The following is a 16,398-nucleotide window of genomic DNA, read 5'->3' as shown; positions in this document are numbered from 1 at the left end:
CCCAGTTTTTCAAGAGAATAAAAAGAAGGTAATTTGAAAGGAGAAAGATTTATCATTAGTAGAAATAAGGAAAAGATTTCCTAGTTAAAATCATATTAAATCCTAACCAGAGTTTTTCTTTTTCAGTATTGCTTTAGAATAGTATTGGATTACAAGAGAGAGGAGGCTGCTGGTGAAAAGGAAGAAGAGGATAGAATTACTATATTATCGTTCTACTTGTTCTTATTTCCTCTCTTATACTAATAAATAAAAAAAAATTTAAACAACAAACTACATTATTAATACATTATCATCATCACCATTATTATTACAGTATACTATTAGATCTGGAATAAGATTTAGTTTTTCCCTAATGGAATTCTAACCTGTAATTATTAAATTCTATTTGACCTGAGTCTCACACACACACACACACACACACACACACACACACACACACACACACACACACATACACTCATATCCCTTTATGAATGAATAAAGAATGGGAGTTCTCTCTGGTTTTCAATCTTTTATACTATCATTATGCTAACAGGACATTTGGTCAGACAACAAAATAAACCAAATAGCTTTATGCTCTGGATGCTTCATGCCCATACAGATATTAGTTCATAGAAATATTTCCAGGAAATAGGCAAATCTTGTTATTACTTAATAAATCATGGCTTCCTCTGAATCCTGGGATTCACTATACCCAAATCTCTAAAACATACTGTATATTTCTTATAATGTTAAAAAAAATGACCTTGCCATAAATATTAATGTCTTGACCCAATGAAAAAAAACAAACATGTTCTGCTCAAAATATTTACTTAATTTCAATAAACATTTCAGAGATTTACGGAATCTTAAAAGTTGGAAGAAAACTCATAAGCACTTTGGTTTAACCTATTCCTTTTGCTGTTGATGCAAATCAATTGGGGAAGCTACTTGCCCAGAGTCACAAAGCTAGTAAGTGTCAAGTGTCTGAGGCTGAATTTGAACTCAGGCTTGTGATTCCTAACCTTAGAATCAATATTAAAGGGCCACAAAACTCTTTACTATGCTTTTTATAATTGTGAGTAAATAACGTTTTAGACACTTTAAAAATGTTAAATAAACCCCAAACAATAGCAATATGGTGTTTTTGATTTTATATTCCTATGTCTATGTCAAAAAAGAGGGAGCTTTTAGTCACATGAGCTGTTAGTGTCAGCTTAGCTCTATTGGGCCCTTCATTATAGGCCCAGTTACAAATAGGACCAATTTGGATATATTCAGAAAAATCATCACTAGACAGCTGGCTACTAAGTAATGAATTTGACCATCTATCTGTGCTCTATATCAGTGAATAAAAAAAATATACCAAGGAAAGTACAGTTTCTTTGGAGTTAAAAAAAAAAAAAAAAAAAAAAAAAAAAGCTACATTAAATGGGAATAAGATAACCATTTTCAAAAAACCAGAAAACCAAGGAAGTCAACTTACCATATATATCTCCTTATTCAGGCCTAGATATTTTCCGTTTCCACACCCAATATCTGCCACTATTGAGCCCTTTGGTAAAGCTTTCAAGAATGCCACAATCTGGGGCCATGGGGTATGCCTTGTGCTGCTGAAGTGCTCTGCTATCTCCTCATAAACTCTATGGACATATTCCTGTTCCAATTCTGAGGCTTCTTTGTCATTCTCTGGGAAGGAGGGGAAAGTTTCATTTTGATGACAACTCTGACTATCACAGAACAAAGGGTAACCTGAAATAAGATAGAATGTAACAAATCAATCTTTAAACTGATATGCATGAAATTTCTTATTAATTTTTCTTAAAAAATAAATCACTACAAATGGTCAATATCAATTCCTCTAGAAAATAAAGTGCTTATAAGCAATAAAATCCATAGTGAAAGAGTAGTATGTATCCTGGCTGAATTTTGACTGAATGCAATTAATTATCACTTCAATCACTTTGACTCTCTTAGAAATTATGGACATGTGACTAACCAAAAGTTAAAAGCTACTTCTATTACTAAAAATAAAAAAAAAACAAAAAAAAAAAAAACAATTCTCTAAATTAGTACTATAACTTTCTGTGGATGGCTCTAGACTCTAAAACAAAAATAAACTTATAAACTAACTTCTCTGAATAAGGGCTTGTTAAATACACCAGTGTCACATTAGCAAGGTATCCAAGAAATATTTTCCCAATAAAACTTATCTCTAAAATTAGATCTAAACTCCGGACAGTGAGGGACCATGCCTTCTACTTTTCAGGGTCCGCTCCAACAACCAGCAAGGTATCAGGCACACATAGCTGTTTTAATAAAGACTCATTGATCAATAAGGAATTTTATGCTTTAAGCTCTCTTTAGAAAATAATAAGCATCTTTATAAACACATCTGTTACCTGTAAACAGAGAAAATATTATTTCCTTCAGAGTGCTGTTTTAATGGTAAAGTGAGATAATATCTGTAAAATACCAATTGCCCACCATTATAAATATTATTTTGCTGAAGTAATTAGGGTTAAGTGATTTGCCTAGAGTCATACAGCTATGAAGTGTTAAGTGTCTGAGGCCAAATTTGAATTCAAGTCTTCCTGACTTCAGGGCTGGTACTCTATTTACTGTGCCACTAGCTGCCCCTTGCCAATTATTAATATACTTTCCCCTCACTTTCCACAGTTCCAAGTCAACTAAAAATAAATCAGTATTTATTCCCCTTAATGGTAACTTACTATGTAACAATCTGTCACATGCAGCTCACCTACAGGGTTAATGAGAAGTAATTTTGAATCTTGCCAACCAACAAATTTGTGCTCAGACCAATAAGAATATTTTGGGTTTTTGTTTGTTTGTTTTTTTGGGTTTTTTTTTTAAGGCTAGGTCACACAGCTAGGAAGTGTTAAGTGTCTGAGATCAGATTTGAACTCGGGTCTTCCTGAATTCAAGGCTGATGCTCTATCCACTGCACCACCTAGCTGCCCCGAATATTTTGTTTTATTTTTTAAATGTAACTCTTTCATTGTTCACTTGCCCTTATACAAAAACTAGTAAAGTTGATTTAACAGTAGAAGTTACATACTTACTGCAGTCACAAGGTGTTTTCCTCACTTTCCTAAATGTAAACGAGGTGCGCACTCCTCTTTTATTTAACGTTAAGTTTCCAGCATCGCTAGTGATAACTCCACTTTTCTGTCCCTGAGATGCCTGAATAACATCAAATTTTCTGGGTGTGATTCTTTTTTGTAAAGAGAAGATGAAAGTACAAAGAATTGTTAGCATTTCATTTTAATGAAATATTTCATATTAAACAATAAAAAGTATAAATTGGATAACACATGTATTGAAGTAAAAATACACTAAGCAACTACTATATGCAAAATATTGAAAGAAGCATTATAAGAATAAAAGGGAGAAGAAATGATCTTTGCTTACTATAAATTTAGAGTCAGTAGGTTAGAAGATATGTATGTATTGAAAAGACAACAATATACAATGTCCTAATAGTTTATGTGATTTTAAACTTTAATAACTTCAGAAATATAAATGCTGCAAGTTTATCTCCCCATTAAAAAGTTAATTATCATTTAAAATATTGATATGCCTATTAAAAATTCAATATAACCACCATCTTGTGATATATCTTGCCTGGGGGCCTTCTGAACTTTGCAAAAATGTTGTCAATTGCTGTCCAGTGACAGAAAGGCTTGAATAATCACAAAAATCACCAAAAGAACTAGGTTTTGATGCAAACATGACAGCTTTGATGTGTTCTCACAAAAAAAAAAAAAAAAGCTCATGGAGAAAGATTAGGTGACTGAGGTGGCATAGAAAAGAACTTCCTTTTATCAATCCACTGATCTAAGTGTTACCTAAAAACTGTCACAATGAAATACTAGGGTGTCTCATTTTATTAAAATTAAAAATTTGAAAGTATTATTTAAAATTCACAAAACTAAATGAATATAAAAGAAATTTAAATAGTAAACTTTTGAATGATACTTTTGTAAATTTATTGCATTTAGATTTTTGAAATTATTAAAGCTTACAGATTCACTAAGGCTTCTGGATCACTTTATATATGGCAGTATATAGCCAAGTAGTAGAATGTTCTATTAACATTTTAAAGGATGGTATAATTACTGTGGTCTGGGGTGATCAAGGCAGGCAGATCTTGAAGGAGTCTAGATTTTAGATGGGATGAAAGGGTAGTGTGGAAATGAATAAATGACTTCTAAATGTTGTATACAGGATTGGAACAGTACTAGAGAATAGTAACAAATTTACATAACCACATATATTCATGTAGTTTACAGTTTATAAAACACTTTCTTTTCAACAAAGCTAAGTAAGATTTTCTCCATTTTATACTGAGAAAATCAGAAAGGTTAAAAGACTTGCCCCTAGTCACACAAGTTATTAAGTCTTAAAGTTATGATTTGAAAGGAAAAGGTAATTTGTGGAAAGTATAAGTGAGCAAAAATTAACTGCTAATTTTTAAAAGGGATTAAATTTATAATTTTGAATCGAGGAGACTCAAAAGAATAAGTCAGTACTTTGGACCTCTTTCTAGACAATTTAAACCAGTAATGAATTTTAGGTAAATGAATGAATAATAATAATAAAGGTATTTATTAAGCCCTTACTATATGCCAAGCTCAGAGCTAAATATAACAGAAAGAAATACAAACCCAAAAAGGAACTTCTAAGTGAAGGCAACACAGAGAAGGGAATGATAGCCTAAGTGGGATATTGTGGTTTAAAATATGTTGCAGACAATAATTGTAAGTGAAGTAGAAAGTAGATTCATAAATCCTTTCTAGGAGCAAAAAAATTAATCTGCTTTACAAAATTAATTATTCTTTTTAAGGACTTCCTTTCCATTAAAGATCCTTTATCTTTATGACTTCTGAGTTCATTTTTAAAATTTAATTTGGGGAAATTATTTTTAAGTTCCAAAACCATCTGTTCTTCGACAGACTTGCTGTTAACAGTATACAATGTTATCTTGGTTCTGCTCACTTCTTTTTTACTACTTCATGCAACTCTTTCTATGTTTTTCTAAAATCAACCTGACTTCAGAATTTTTATTCTCTGAAGAGAATTCATTCAATTGAATACTGATTTAAATAACTATTTATAAACCTAATTTGATTTTGGCAAAAACCAATGGAAAAAAGAGCTTCACTACCAGTTTTCAGAGCTTTCAGAACTAATCAGCCTTTACCTGCTTTTATAAAGTTCTTTTTATTTTTTAATGAGACTCACTCTATCTAGAATCATGTTTTATCTTAACTTTATTCAACATATTTTTTAAAAGAAAATAACTAATGATGTAGTTTTCTTCCTAACATTGTAATAAAGAAAAAAGTAAACTAAATATTACAACTCCCCAAAAAATAATTTATAAAGATATAGTACATTCTATACTAGGAGCTAGAAGTTGCTTTATTGGCTGCTTGCAATCAAAATTACTGACTATATAAAGCCCTAATTTACATATTGTGATGATTCATCTCAAGAAGTCATGTGGGAAGAGAAAGTAAATGTAGAAAGACTTAAAAAGTAATATAAGATAAGTAACTGTTTAAGACAAAACAGAGTATCATTATTGCCCAACATATGCTATGAACCATAATATGTGCTCGCTTATACACACATTCTTTCTCTGTGTGTGTGTGTATATGTATATATATACAGACACATAGACATATATATAAATACATGTACATATATAATGTATGTATACACGCACATATAAATATATGTACATCTATATTAATTTATTTATGTATTTGGTTGTTTATTTATTCATGTACATTGTGTATATGCATATCAGGATTCATATAGCAAGGCTTCTTAAACTTTTTTCACATGACCTCAGGTATACAGGTATATAAAATACATTTACAAATAAAACACTGACAATAAATTATAATTTAATAACACCCAAATTCAATTATAAGACCTCATATGGGGTTGTGTGCCACAACTTAAGAAGCTGGGACATACAGTATATAAGCTGTAAGGGAGATTTCTACAAATGCATGAGAACTGAGTCTAGTCTTGGACAACAGAACAAGAGTTGGAAAGGTAGTAGGAAAACCAACTTAAGTGAGGAAAAGAATGTTTAAAGCAAAATAAAATAAAACAATACAAAGTAGAATATGAGAGGTATTTTCACTGGATGAGTAAAAAGAACTTAGGTGGAGTTCAGATGCAGGGAAAGGGTAAAATGTTAATTAAATATGTCAGAAACAGTAGGGAATTACTGAAAGTTAATAACCAGGAAAATGACACAACGAAAACTTATTAGTAACTTAGAGAGTTTTGCAAGATATGTACAAAAGATGAAATCAACAGCTGTCAATGAGAGGGTACACAAACTTTAAGAAGAATGCAGGGTAAAACCATGATGCAGAAATTAGGAGGATCAAAGAATGGGCTAGGTTATTGTTCTAGGTATCTGTAATGATGGGCAGAAGAGAGAAAGAAGAGCTATTAAACTCTTATAGTGTATTTTTTCCCCAAGTAAAAGAGTCTTTATAAAGGAAAAAAAGGGCTAAAATAGAGTTGAAATCCAAATAAATAGGGTGATAATAAGGGAGCATTTAATTGTCCTTGGTGAGCTGAAATCATTAGGTTTATATAAATTGTGTTGTAGATGTTGCCAATTATTTTCAGTCTCCAAGGCCTCATTTAGGACTTTCTTGATAAAGAGAATGAAGCAGTTTGCCATTTTCTTCTATAGCTCATTTTACAGATGAGTAAACTGAGATAAAAAGGATTAAGTGACTTGCCGAGGGTCACACAACTAGTTAAGAATTTCAGACCAGATTTGAACTCAAGAAGAGGAGTGTTCCTGACTCCAGGCCTGCCATTTTATTCATTATAACAAATAGATACCTTAAATTATATCAAAGAGCACAAAAAGAGTAAAAGATAAAACTACTGAGCTACTGTCCATTGTGACAATCATTTTTGAAGGATTATGAAGACCTAGAAAAGTTGCTGCAAGCCTGAAAAAAACATAAATATCTTGATTTTCAAAAAAAAGGAAGAAGGAATCAGCAAATTATAGATCAATGAGCATGATTTAATAATTTTAGAATGTATTATTTCAGTGATCATTAATGAACATTTAAAAAAATAAGTGGTAATCAAAAAAAGCCAGCATGATTTCCTAAATCAATCAATCAATCAACAATCCCAAGGATACAAATACAAAGAATGAAATATTTCATCAAGAATAGTTCACATCAGGATAACCAGATGGCTATATCATCAGCATGCTGTAGATATTATTTACCTAGCAAAGCATTTAACTATCAGGTAGATAGGTAGATAAGAAGGAGTATTAGGGTACAGTGGGTTCACATCTATTTGGATGGCTAGTTCCCCCCAAATAATGATTAAAAGTCCCATGTCAACTTAGAAACAGCACTTACAAGAATATTCCCAGAATCTGTAGTTGGCCCTAGGCTAATATTTTATCTACAACTTGGATAGAGACAAAAGTGATAGGCTTGTCAAACTGGAAAATGACATAAATTTAACCCTTTAGGCCTTTATAGTGGTGTCTCTCTGTCTCTCTCTCTCTCTCTCTCTCTCTCTCTCTCTCTGTCTCTTTCTCTCTCTCTCTCTCAAACACAAAAATTCCAAAACAACTCATTATATCATCTCCTAAATCCACCCGGCCCCCTAACTTCTCTGTTTCTGCCAAGGACACCACTAATCTTCTACTCAGGTTTAAAAAATACAAATCATTTTTGACTTGCTTACTATCTCTAATGTCTGATTTATTCCATTGCAATATATCCCCAATTTTACCTCTTTTTTCTAATCATACGATACCACATAGTCCTTTATTACATCTTGCCTGGACTATTGCAATAGCTTCCTAATTGTTATCTTCCAATCCACTCTTGTTCTTCTCCACAAAGTCCCTAAGTTATATTCCTAAGACATAGGTCTAACCATACCACTCTCCCACTCATGAAATTTTGGTAGTTGCACAATTTTTCAGATAAAGGTTTTATTTCCAAAATATATGAGGAACTAATTCAAATTTATAAAAATAAGCACCACTCTCCCTGTTGGTAAATGGTCAATGAATATGAACAGGCAGTTTTCAAAGAAAGAAATCCAAATCATCAATAGCCATATGAAAAAAAAAGGCTCCAAAACACTAACTAGAAAAATAAAAATTGAAGCAACTATAAGGTTCTTTCTACCTAATACTCATCAGGTTAGCATAGTCAAATGAAAAACACAAATGTTGGAGGATCTACAAGAAAATAGGTACACAAGTGCACTAGAGTGAGGACTATGGAATATGGGATTTTGCTCCCAAAGTTACTAAACTGTGTATACATACCTTTATACCCAATGGTGCCACTACTAACTAGACCTATACTCCAAAGAAATCAAAGAAAGAGAAAATGGACATGTATATATAATGAAATTGATAGCAGTTCTTTTTTTTTTTTTTTTTACACTAGCAAAAACATGAAACTAAGGAAATACCCATCAATTAAAGGATGATTGAACAGTACAGGAAAGTCACAAAATATTATTATTCTGTAAAAAATTATGAAAGAAATGGTTTCAAAGGAACCTGGGAAGCCTTTATTAATTGATGCAAAATGAAATGAGCAAAGCCAGGAAAAAAAAAAGAAACTCTATCCATGGAATTTTCTTGGCAAAGATACTGGAGTGGCTTGCCATTTCCTTCTCTAATATATACCCATTTTACAGATGAAGATCTGAGGCAAATAGGGGGTCACACAACTATTAAGTACCTAAGGCTGGATTTGAACTCAGATTTTCCTTACTCCAGGCTCAGTGTTCTATCTGCTGTGCCACTTAGCTGGCAATATTTTAATAATATAGTTACATGGGAAAATGTCCTTTTCATTTTTTAGAGGTTTTAAATAAGGAAATTCCTTAATAAGTTAAGAAGTTATAAACAACAACTTTAATCAAGTTAAACAGAGATAATTCCCAAAGTTCTCAATTCCAAGTTTATTACTAAACCATTAGGGCATATGGTCACATTCCCCTTCAACAGCTCGTCTGCTATAAAAAGTCAGGGCTGGAATTACTTATTAAAAACTGAGCAACATTTTTTTTCCTTTTGCTCTGATTTTTCTTGTGCTATGATAAATGTGGAAATATGTTTAGAAGAATTGCACATGTTTAACCTATACTGGATTACTTGCTGTTGAAAGGGAAAAGGGGGGCAGAGCAAGAAAAATTTCAAACACAAAGTTTTGCAAGGGTGAATGTTGAAAACTATCTTTGCAATATTTTGAAAATTAAAAAGCTATTATTTTTTAAATGAGCAATTATTCAGAATATCAGATTGCTTTTAAAGAGGTCATGATCAGTCAATCTTTAGAACCAATTCATAGTTTCTTTTAATTTTTGCAAAAATGATAAAATGTGGCATTTAAGGTCTGACTAAAAAGCTGAATGTATCTTACAGTACAATTCAATTATAAAGCTAATGGTGTTACAAGACTAAAAATGAAAAGAGAGACTATAATGGTCTGGGAGCTTTCTGTATACAGATGATAATTAAGTCCATACAAATTGATGAAGTCACCAAAGACAGTGAAGAGAGGAAAAAAAGACAAAGTTTCAGGATTACACCCACAATGAGCAATAGTATTTGGAAGATGATCCATTACAGGAAACTTAAAAGAAATTATCAAACAAAATGAGGAACAAGAGAAAAATGTAATTATATAAAGTCATTACAAAGAAGCAAAAAAAATTTTAAAGGTTACAGTAGCTCTCATTTGGATGCTTCACAACAAAATTACTCATAGACAAAATTATTCATAAGCCTAGATAAGAAGAAATGAAATTTCTTACTTAACTCTAGAGAATGTACTTCCTGTGGAATAACAGACAAGCCACTTACTCTCCCACCACCAGACCCCAGGTTTTTCCTCTGTAAAGGGAGAGAGTTGGAGTAAACAATCTCTAAGAGTACTTCTATCTCAAAATTCTATGAGACAAGTTTAATACCAACATAGATGTCTCAATACCTACCCATGGGTCCAAAGGTATCTGGATTCTCCTGTCATCACCAGCAAACTCCGCTGAGGTAGCATAACTGACACCGTGTAACCATCTGGGTGCTTAAAATCCATGACAATCTTAATGAAAAGACAAAACATAATTATCAAACTTGTGTGGAATGAAAAAAATGACTCTTGCTTTCTGAGCTAGTGCTAAATAAAATGGATATGAGTATAAATATTCTCACCAAGAAAGGGTTTCTGTTAGGTAAGGATTTTTTAAGTTCTTTTTCAATTAACAAGTATTTTTTTGTCTTCTTCCCATCTATCCCTCATGAAAAAAAGAGTAACAAACCCTTGAAATAGAAATGTAATCAAACAAAATAAATCCCTATATTATCCATATTTAAAAGTGCCCCTCTCTTTCTGTAGTTTATCACCACTCTTGCAGGAGATAAAAATAACTTAACAATTTTTTTATATTATTGTTGTTCTGCATTGACCAGGACTTCTCTTTTTTTTCCTGAATCAGAGGTTCTAAACTTGAGGCCTATGAAATTGTTTTTGAAAAAATATTTTAATAACTGTATTTCAACATCATTTTATCTGTAATTCAATGTATTTTGTTTTTGCATTTGAAAACAACTCTGAGAAGGGGTCCATAACATTCATGAGACTGCCAAAAGCATCTATGACTTAAAAAAAAAAAATTAAGAACTCATGCTTTATACTATTTTGCTTTGTGGTCTCAGCTGCTTTCATGGGTTCAATGATTACTTCCATGCAAATGATCTCCAGATCTACAAATGCAGCCCTAATCTTTCTCCTGAGCTCTAGTTCTGTATCAACAATTACGTTTTGAACATCACAAATAGAATATCCCATAAGCATCTTAAACACAACAAATCCAAAATCTATTCTCCTAAACTCTTTTCCCCATTTTTCTTATTCATGCCAAAAATGCCACCATATTCCTAATTGTCAAGGTTTAAAACCTCCATACTATCGTTGATTTCTGACTTGTATATACCACATGGTATGAGTAGTAGTCAGTGGTACAATAGATAGAACACTAGTCCTGGAGTCCAAATCCTCAAATACTTAATAGTTTTGTGACTTTAGGTGAGTCACTTAACCTTATCTCTCACTTGGCCTTTACTTCCTTTTCCTTAACTGTAAGACAAGGATAATAAAAGTAGCTGCACTGGGAAAACTGATTTGAAGATCAAACGCAATATGTTTATTTAAAAAAAAAAAAAAAAAAAAAAGAGTGCTTAGCACAATGCCTGGTACAAAGTAGGTGCTATATAAATGCTTAATCTCTTCTCTGCTCCCCATAGGTCTACTCCATTGTCCAATGTTGTCTCACTACTCACATGGATAATACATAGTATAGGGTCCCATCACATCTCATTTAGATGAATTCAATTAGCTTTAATTGATCTTCTTGCACCAAATCCTACCTCTACTTCTATTTCTAATCCATCCTAAACTCATCAGCTAAAGTAATTTCCTAAAGCTGACTACATTAGTTCCTTACTTAATAAATCTAGATGTCTTTTAATATCTCCAGGATCAAATAAAAACTCTTTATTTTTTTTCCAATTACATATACAGTTTTCAACATTCACTTTTTCAAGAATGAGTTCCAAATTTTTTCCCCATTTCCCTCCACAAGACACCAAGCAATGGGATATAGGTTATATATGTATAACTATATTAATTTCCCATATTAGTCATATTGTGAAAAAAAGAATTAGAACAAAAAGAAAAAACACAAGAAAGAAAAAAATTGAAAATAGTATGCTTTGATATGCATTTGAACTCCATAATTCTTTCTCTGGATATGGACATTTTCCATCATGAGTCTTTTGGATTTATTTTGGATGTTATATTGCTGAGAAGAGTTAAGTCTATCATTGATCATCTCATGATGTTGCTGTTACTGTGTACAATGTTCTCTTGGTTCTGCTTACTTTACTCAGCATCAGTTCAGATAACTCTTTTTCCATGTATTTTCTCTTTACATATCTTTTATGTACATATCAATTTATGTTGTCTCTGCCACTGGAATGTGACTCCTAATTGGAGAAAGAACTGATAGAATCTGAACGTAGATTAAGGCATACTTTTTAAATTTTATTTTTCTTGGGCTTTTTTATTTGTATTTTCTTTTGCAACAGGGCTAATATAGAAATATGTTTTACATGACTTTACAAATATAATCTATGTGAAATTGCCTTCTGGAGAGGAGAGAGGGAAGAGAGGAAAGGAATTTATAACACAAATTTTTGAAAAACAAATAGTAAAATATTTTTATATGTAATTGAGAAAAAATAAAAAGGATATAAGCTCCTTAAGGATACGGACAGTGCTTCTGACTTTCTTTGTAACACTAGCATTTAGCACTGTGACTAGTGTTTAGTAAGTTGTTGCCTGACTGAACTGTCACTATGAAAAAAAACAAAAAAACAAAAAACCCCAGCATATCTGAGTTAAGAAATGAAAAGGGATATAATTCACATGTATCCACAAAATTTATGCACATTTTCCCTTCCTGGCAGATAGTAATGACTAATGAAGAAAATTTGGCTTAATAAGTGATTTAACTGAGAAACTGAAACTTGACCCTAATTAAACTATTCATAATTCTTTCTTTTTTAAAGACTCTGGCATTTATGAGTGTGAACAACCAGCCAATTTTCATCAAATGAGATCAGATGGTACAACAAAACACAAACTTAATATTGTCTACGTATTACAAAATTTTGTGAAACACTGTTGGTTCTTCACTCATTAAAACATTATTTCTCAAGCACCTGTTGTGTTCAAGAGTATTCTAGATACTAAACATGATCTGTTGACCTAATATTTTGGATCAAAATAGCAGTTTAATAATAAAAGCAGAGTGGGAAGGAGCCAGCTCTCCATATGTCCAAGTTTAGGGATATACTTTTCTAATATTCTCAAAGAATAACATGGAAATCCCCACATTCCTGCCTTCTAACATTTTTCTAAAGTAAATACAACTCACTTTTTCTTGAGAAAAGCACTGAAAATTTCAAATTTACCATTTCCAAGAAGATATTTATTCCAACTGAACAATCCTAGTTGTTACAATTTTTTAAAAAGAAAAAAAAGAATACAAAGGTAAAATGTTCTTTTTTTTCCCCATCTTTATAGAGTTCAGCTAAAATGAATAACCTTTTGAGAACAATAGAAAAAAATCTAACAAAGTGGCAATGGGGAAAGTACTGGGAGATTCACTTAAAGGAGTAAAACATGAGGCAGGATGGAAGTTTCTTTACCAAATTTATCTGGAGAAAGTAAGCAGCCCTTAATTTAGAGAATGATGAAACTGCAAGATATGTTAAGTGTGAGTCTTCGGAGGATATGCTAAATTGGATTCTCCTTTCCTAACTTCATTTGAATCAAATGCAATAAACTTTTTTCTAAGTGCCATTAATTTCAAACAATTCATAGTATCACTGATTTAGAGACGATAGAGAACTCAGAGATCATTTAATTCCCCACAGTAATTTTACAGATGAGGGAACTGAGGCTCAAAGAGATTAAGCAATTTTTCCAAGATTACACAGATGGACTTCAATTATTAAATACTAGGATCTGAAGCCAGATCATTTGACTCCAAATCCTTTCTGCTGCACCTTTCTGCAACACACACGAAAAAATAAAAATAGAACTACAATATATTTTAAAGAATTTTAAACGTCTGTAGTGTCCACAAAAAAGTTTTACATTAACATTTGTTAAGTCTTTTCTCTAATGACTCATAGAACAATAGATTCCAGAGCTGGAAAGGACCATAATCTAGTCCTATCTCTTCATTTCATAGATGAGGAACTGGCCAAACTCATTAAGAAAAACAGATATATGCAATGAAATAAAACTATCCTTAAAAAGTTTCTATCAATACATTTTTCCTGAATAATACATTACAGTTTTGAGGTTCTCATCATATTAGCCCATTTTTCCTTTGCAAGAAGCTTTTTCCTGTTAAGAAGCTCTTAAAACAGCAACTTGAGTTTTTCCTGAATAATGAATGTGGTTTTCTGCCTGACCACAAAAAGGGGAGCCTCCAGAGACAGCTTGCTAAATGAACAGTAGCAAAAGTGAGAGGTGAGGCAGCCAAGAATACTAACTTGAAAACAACAAAGGCACTAAAATGCAAATTAGTTCAAGATGTTTTAATGCAGGAGCATCTTAATAAGGGTCTATAAATTTCAGTTTTTTAAAAAATATACATTTTGATTACTGTAAGTATAATCAATTTCATTTATAACCCAATTAATTATTTTTTTCTACAATTAAAAACATAATTCTGAGAAGAGATTTATAGGCTTCACCAGGTTACCAATAGGAACTAAAGGTTAAGAACTCCTACTCTAGGGGCTAAATGGTTATATGACCTTCTGATCTCTTTTGGTATCATTCAAAACCTGTTTAACACATGAGAAAAACAAATTAAAATTTAAATTCACCACAGGAAATAGATATTCTTCCCTACTAGACCATAAATTATAATATTAAATAGGAAGGGAGTACAGAAACTCTGAATGATAAATAATTGAGAAGCTATATGGAAACAGCATTGGACATGGAAAGAGAAGAGACCCATGTTCTAACACACTTCAGTTATCTACCACCTGTCACAACTTCTTGGAACTTAGCTTCCCAATTTATAAAATGGTGGTAAGAAAAGCTATCATTCAACTAAAAAGATGTTGAGAAAATCAAATGGGATAATATAAATTAAGTACTTTAAAAATTAATGCATTATGTGACTGTTAGCATTTGCTATTATTTGGAGTAAAATGACCAAGACTCAAATTTTAACTTGGCCATTTAATTACTTTTATGACCACATTAAACACACCAAAGTCACTTTACCTTTCTGGGTTTCAATTTCCTTATTCTCCCCACCTCCCCCAAGCAATTGGGGTTAAGTGACTTGCCCAGCGTCACATAGCCAAGAAGTGTTAAGTGTTTGAGACCACATTTGAACTCAGATCCTTCTGACTTCAAGACTGATGCTCTATCCACTGCACTATTTAGCTGCCCCTTTCTTATTTTTAAAATGAAGAATTTGTACTAGATGATCTCTAAGGTCCATTCCAGCTCTAAATCCTAAAATTAGACTAAGTCTAAACAGTTGATTAAGTAGAAACCTTAATGGCTTCTTTATTACCATACACAACCATTCTGCATTATATTTGTATGGATGAACTAGAACAAGATCTGAAATTGAGATAGTCAAAATTAATTTACATATGACACAACAAGGAAAATTTTTTTGAGGAAAATGTAGAATTCAATTTAACAAACATTTTTAAAATTTCTATTATGTATGATGTTATAAAAACAAAACAATTCCTCTCTGACCTTAAGATGCTTTCTGCTGTGAAGAGTAGGGAAGGAAGTGTCAGAATATAAATTGTATGCGCATAAGTAAATAAGCATAATTAGAGATGGAGAAAACTCAGAACTAGGGGACTCATTCAAAGAAGATTCCTCAGAGCACATGGTAGCTGAGCTGAGCCGAGCCTCAAGAAAGAGATGAATTCAGAGAGAAGTATTAAGGAATACAAGCCAGGTATAAAGTCTGACTTCAGCATGTTCATGAGTATAAGAAATGTAATGTTTGTTTGGCTTAAGAACAGCAAGTAATCCAGTTGGGAGTGTGTGTGAAACAAAGTCATGTGAAATAAAGCTAGAAAAACAGGTTTAAATTGTGAAGGGCCATAAATGCAATTGAGAAAACTATATTTTTATCCAAGAAAGCTGCTAATGGGGGTGTGTGTGTGTGTGTGTGTGTGTTTTGTTGTTGTTGTTTTAAATGAATTTAAATGTTATTGTTTTATATGATCATTATGGTGCCTTAGGAAGATGATTTTTGGCAGCTGTGTAAAGGATAGACCATAGAAGAAAATACTGGATGCAGAGAGATCAATTAGGAAGCTAACAGTCCAGATAAGAGATGTTAAGAATTTTAATGAGGCTGTGCAAGTGGAAACCTAGAAACAAATGTAAGAAAACTGGTAGAGATGAGGCATACTTAGCAAATGACTGGATATGGGGGGTAACAGAGAGGGAAGAGTGTACAATGATATAGAGAGCCAGAATTCTGGAAAAGCATACTTGTAACAAGGTATTAACTCAGAGAAATTGATAAGACAATGGTTATCTACTTTAGCATGGTGATTAATAGTTCTCTAGTTTAGTACATGTACTTAGTACTTAATATAGTTCTACAAGGTTCACACCTATTCTACATGATTCACATCTACAATGATGTAATTATAATAAGAGTACATAAGAGCCAACAAGGACTGGATGAGACACATTCACTCCATCTCCAACCACTATGGTGGCT

At 32.2% G+C, this 16,398-nt stretch overlaps 1 protein-coding gene across 6 annotated transcripts in view; it reads right to left on the bottom strand.

Annotated features, from left to right (window-relative positions):
- Positions 1–16,398, bottom strand: part of ALKBH8 (alkB homolog 8, tRNA methyltransferase) — a 95,434-nt gene that overhangs the window by 49,038 nt on the left and 29,998 nt on the right. For all 6 annotated transcript variants that reach the window (XR_012488406.1, XM_074304349.1, XM_074304352.1 and 3 more), the window contains 3 exons: positions 10,036–10,142; positions 3,063–3,214; positions 1,466–1,731 (listed from right to left, as the gene is read on the bottom strand). Coding sequence is in view for 5 of the 6 variants with exons in the window: in XM_074304349.1 (XP_074160450.1) it covers positions 1,466–1,731; positions 3,063–3,214; positions 10,036–10,142 (525 nt within the window). In the remaining variant the exon portion in view is untranslated. The remainder of the gene's footprint in view (positions 1–1,465; positions 1,732–3,062; positions 3,215–10,035; positions 10,143–16,398) is intronic.

This window comes from Sminthopsis crassicaudata, chromosome 3, assembly GCF_048593235.1.
Source record: "Sminthopsis crassicaudata isolate SCR6 chromosome 3, ASM4859323v1, whole genome shotgun sequence".
NCBI classification, from domain to species: domain Eukaryota; kingdom Metazoa; phylum Chordata; class Mammalia; order Dasyuromorphia; family Dasyuridae; genus Sminthopsis; species Sminthopsis crassicaudata.
The sequence above is the reverse complement of the archived record's forward strand: the minus strand, read 5'-3'. Positions and strand labels throughout refer to the sequence as shown.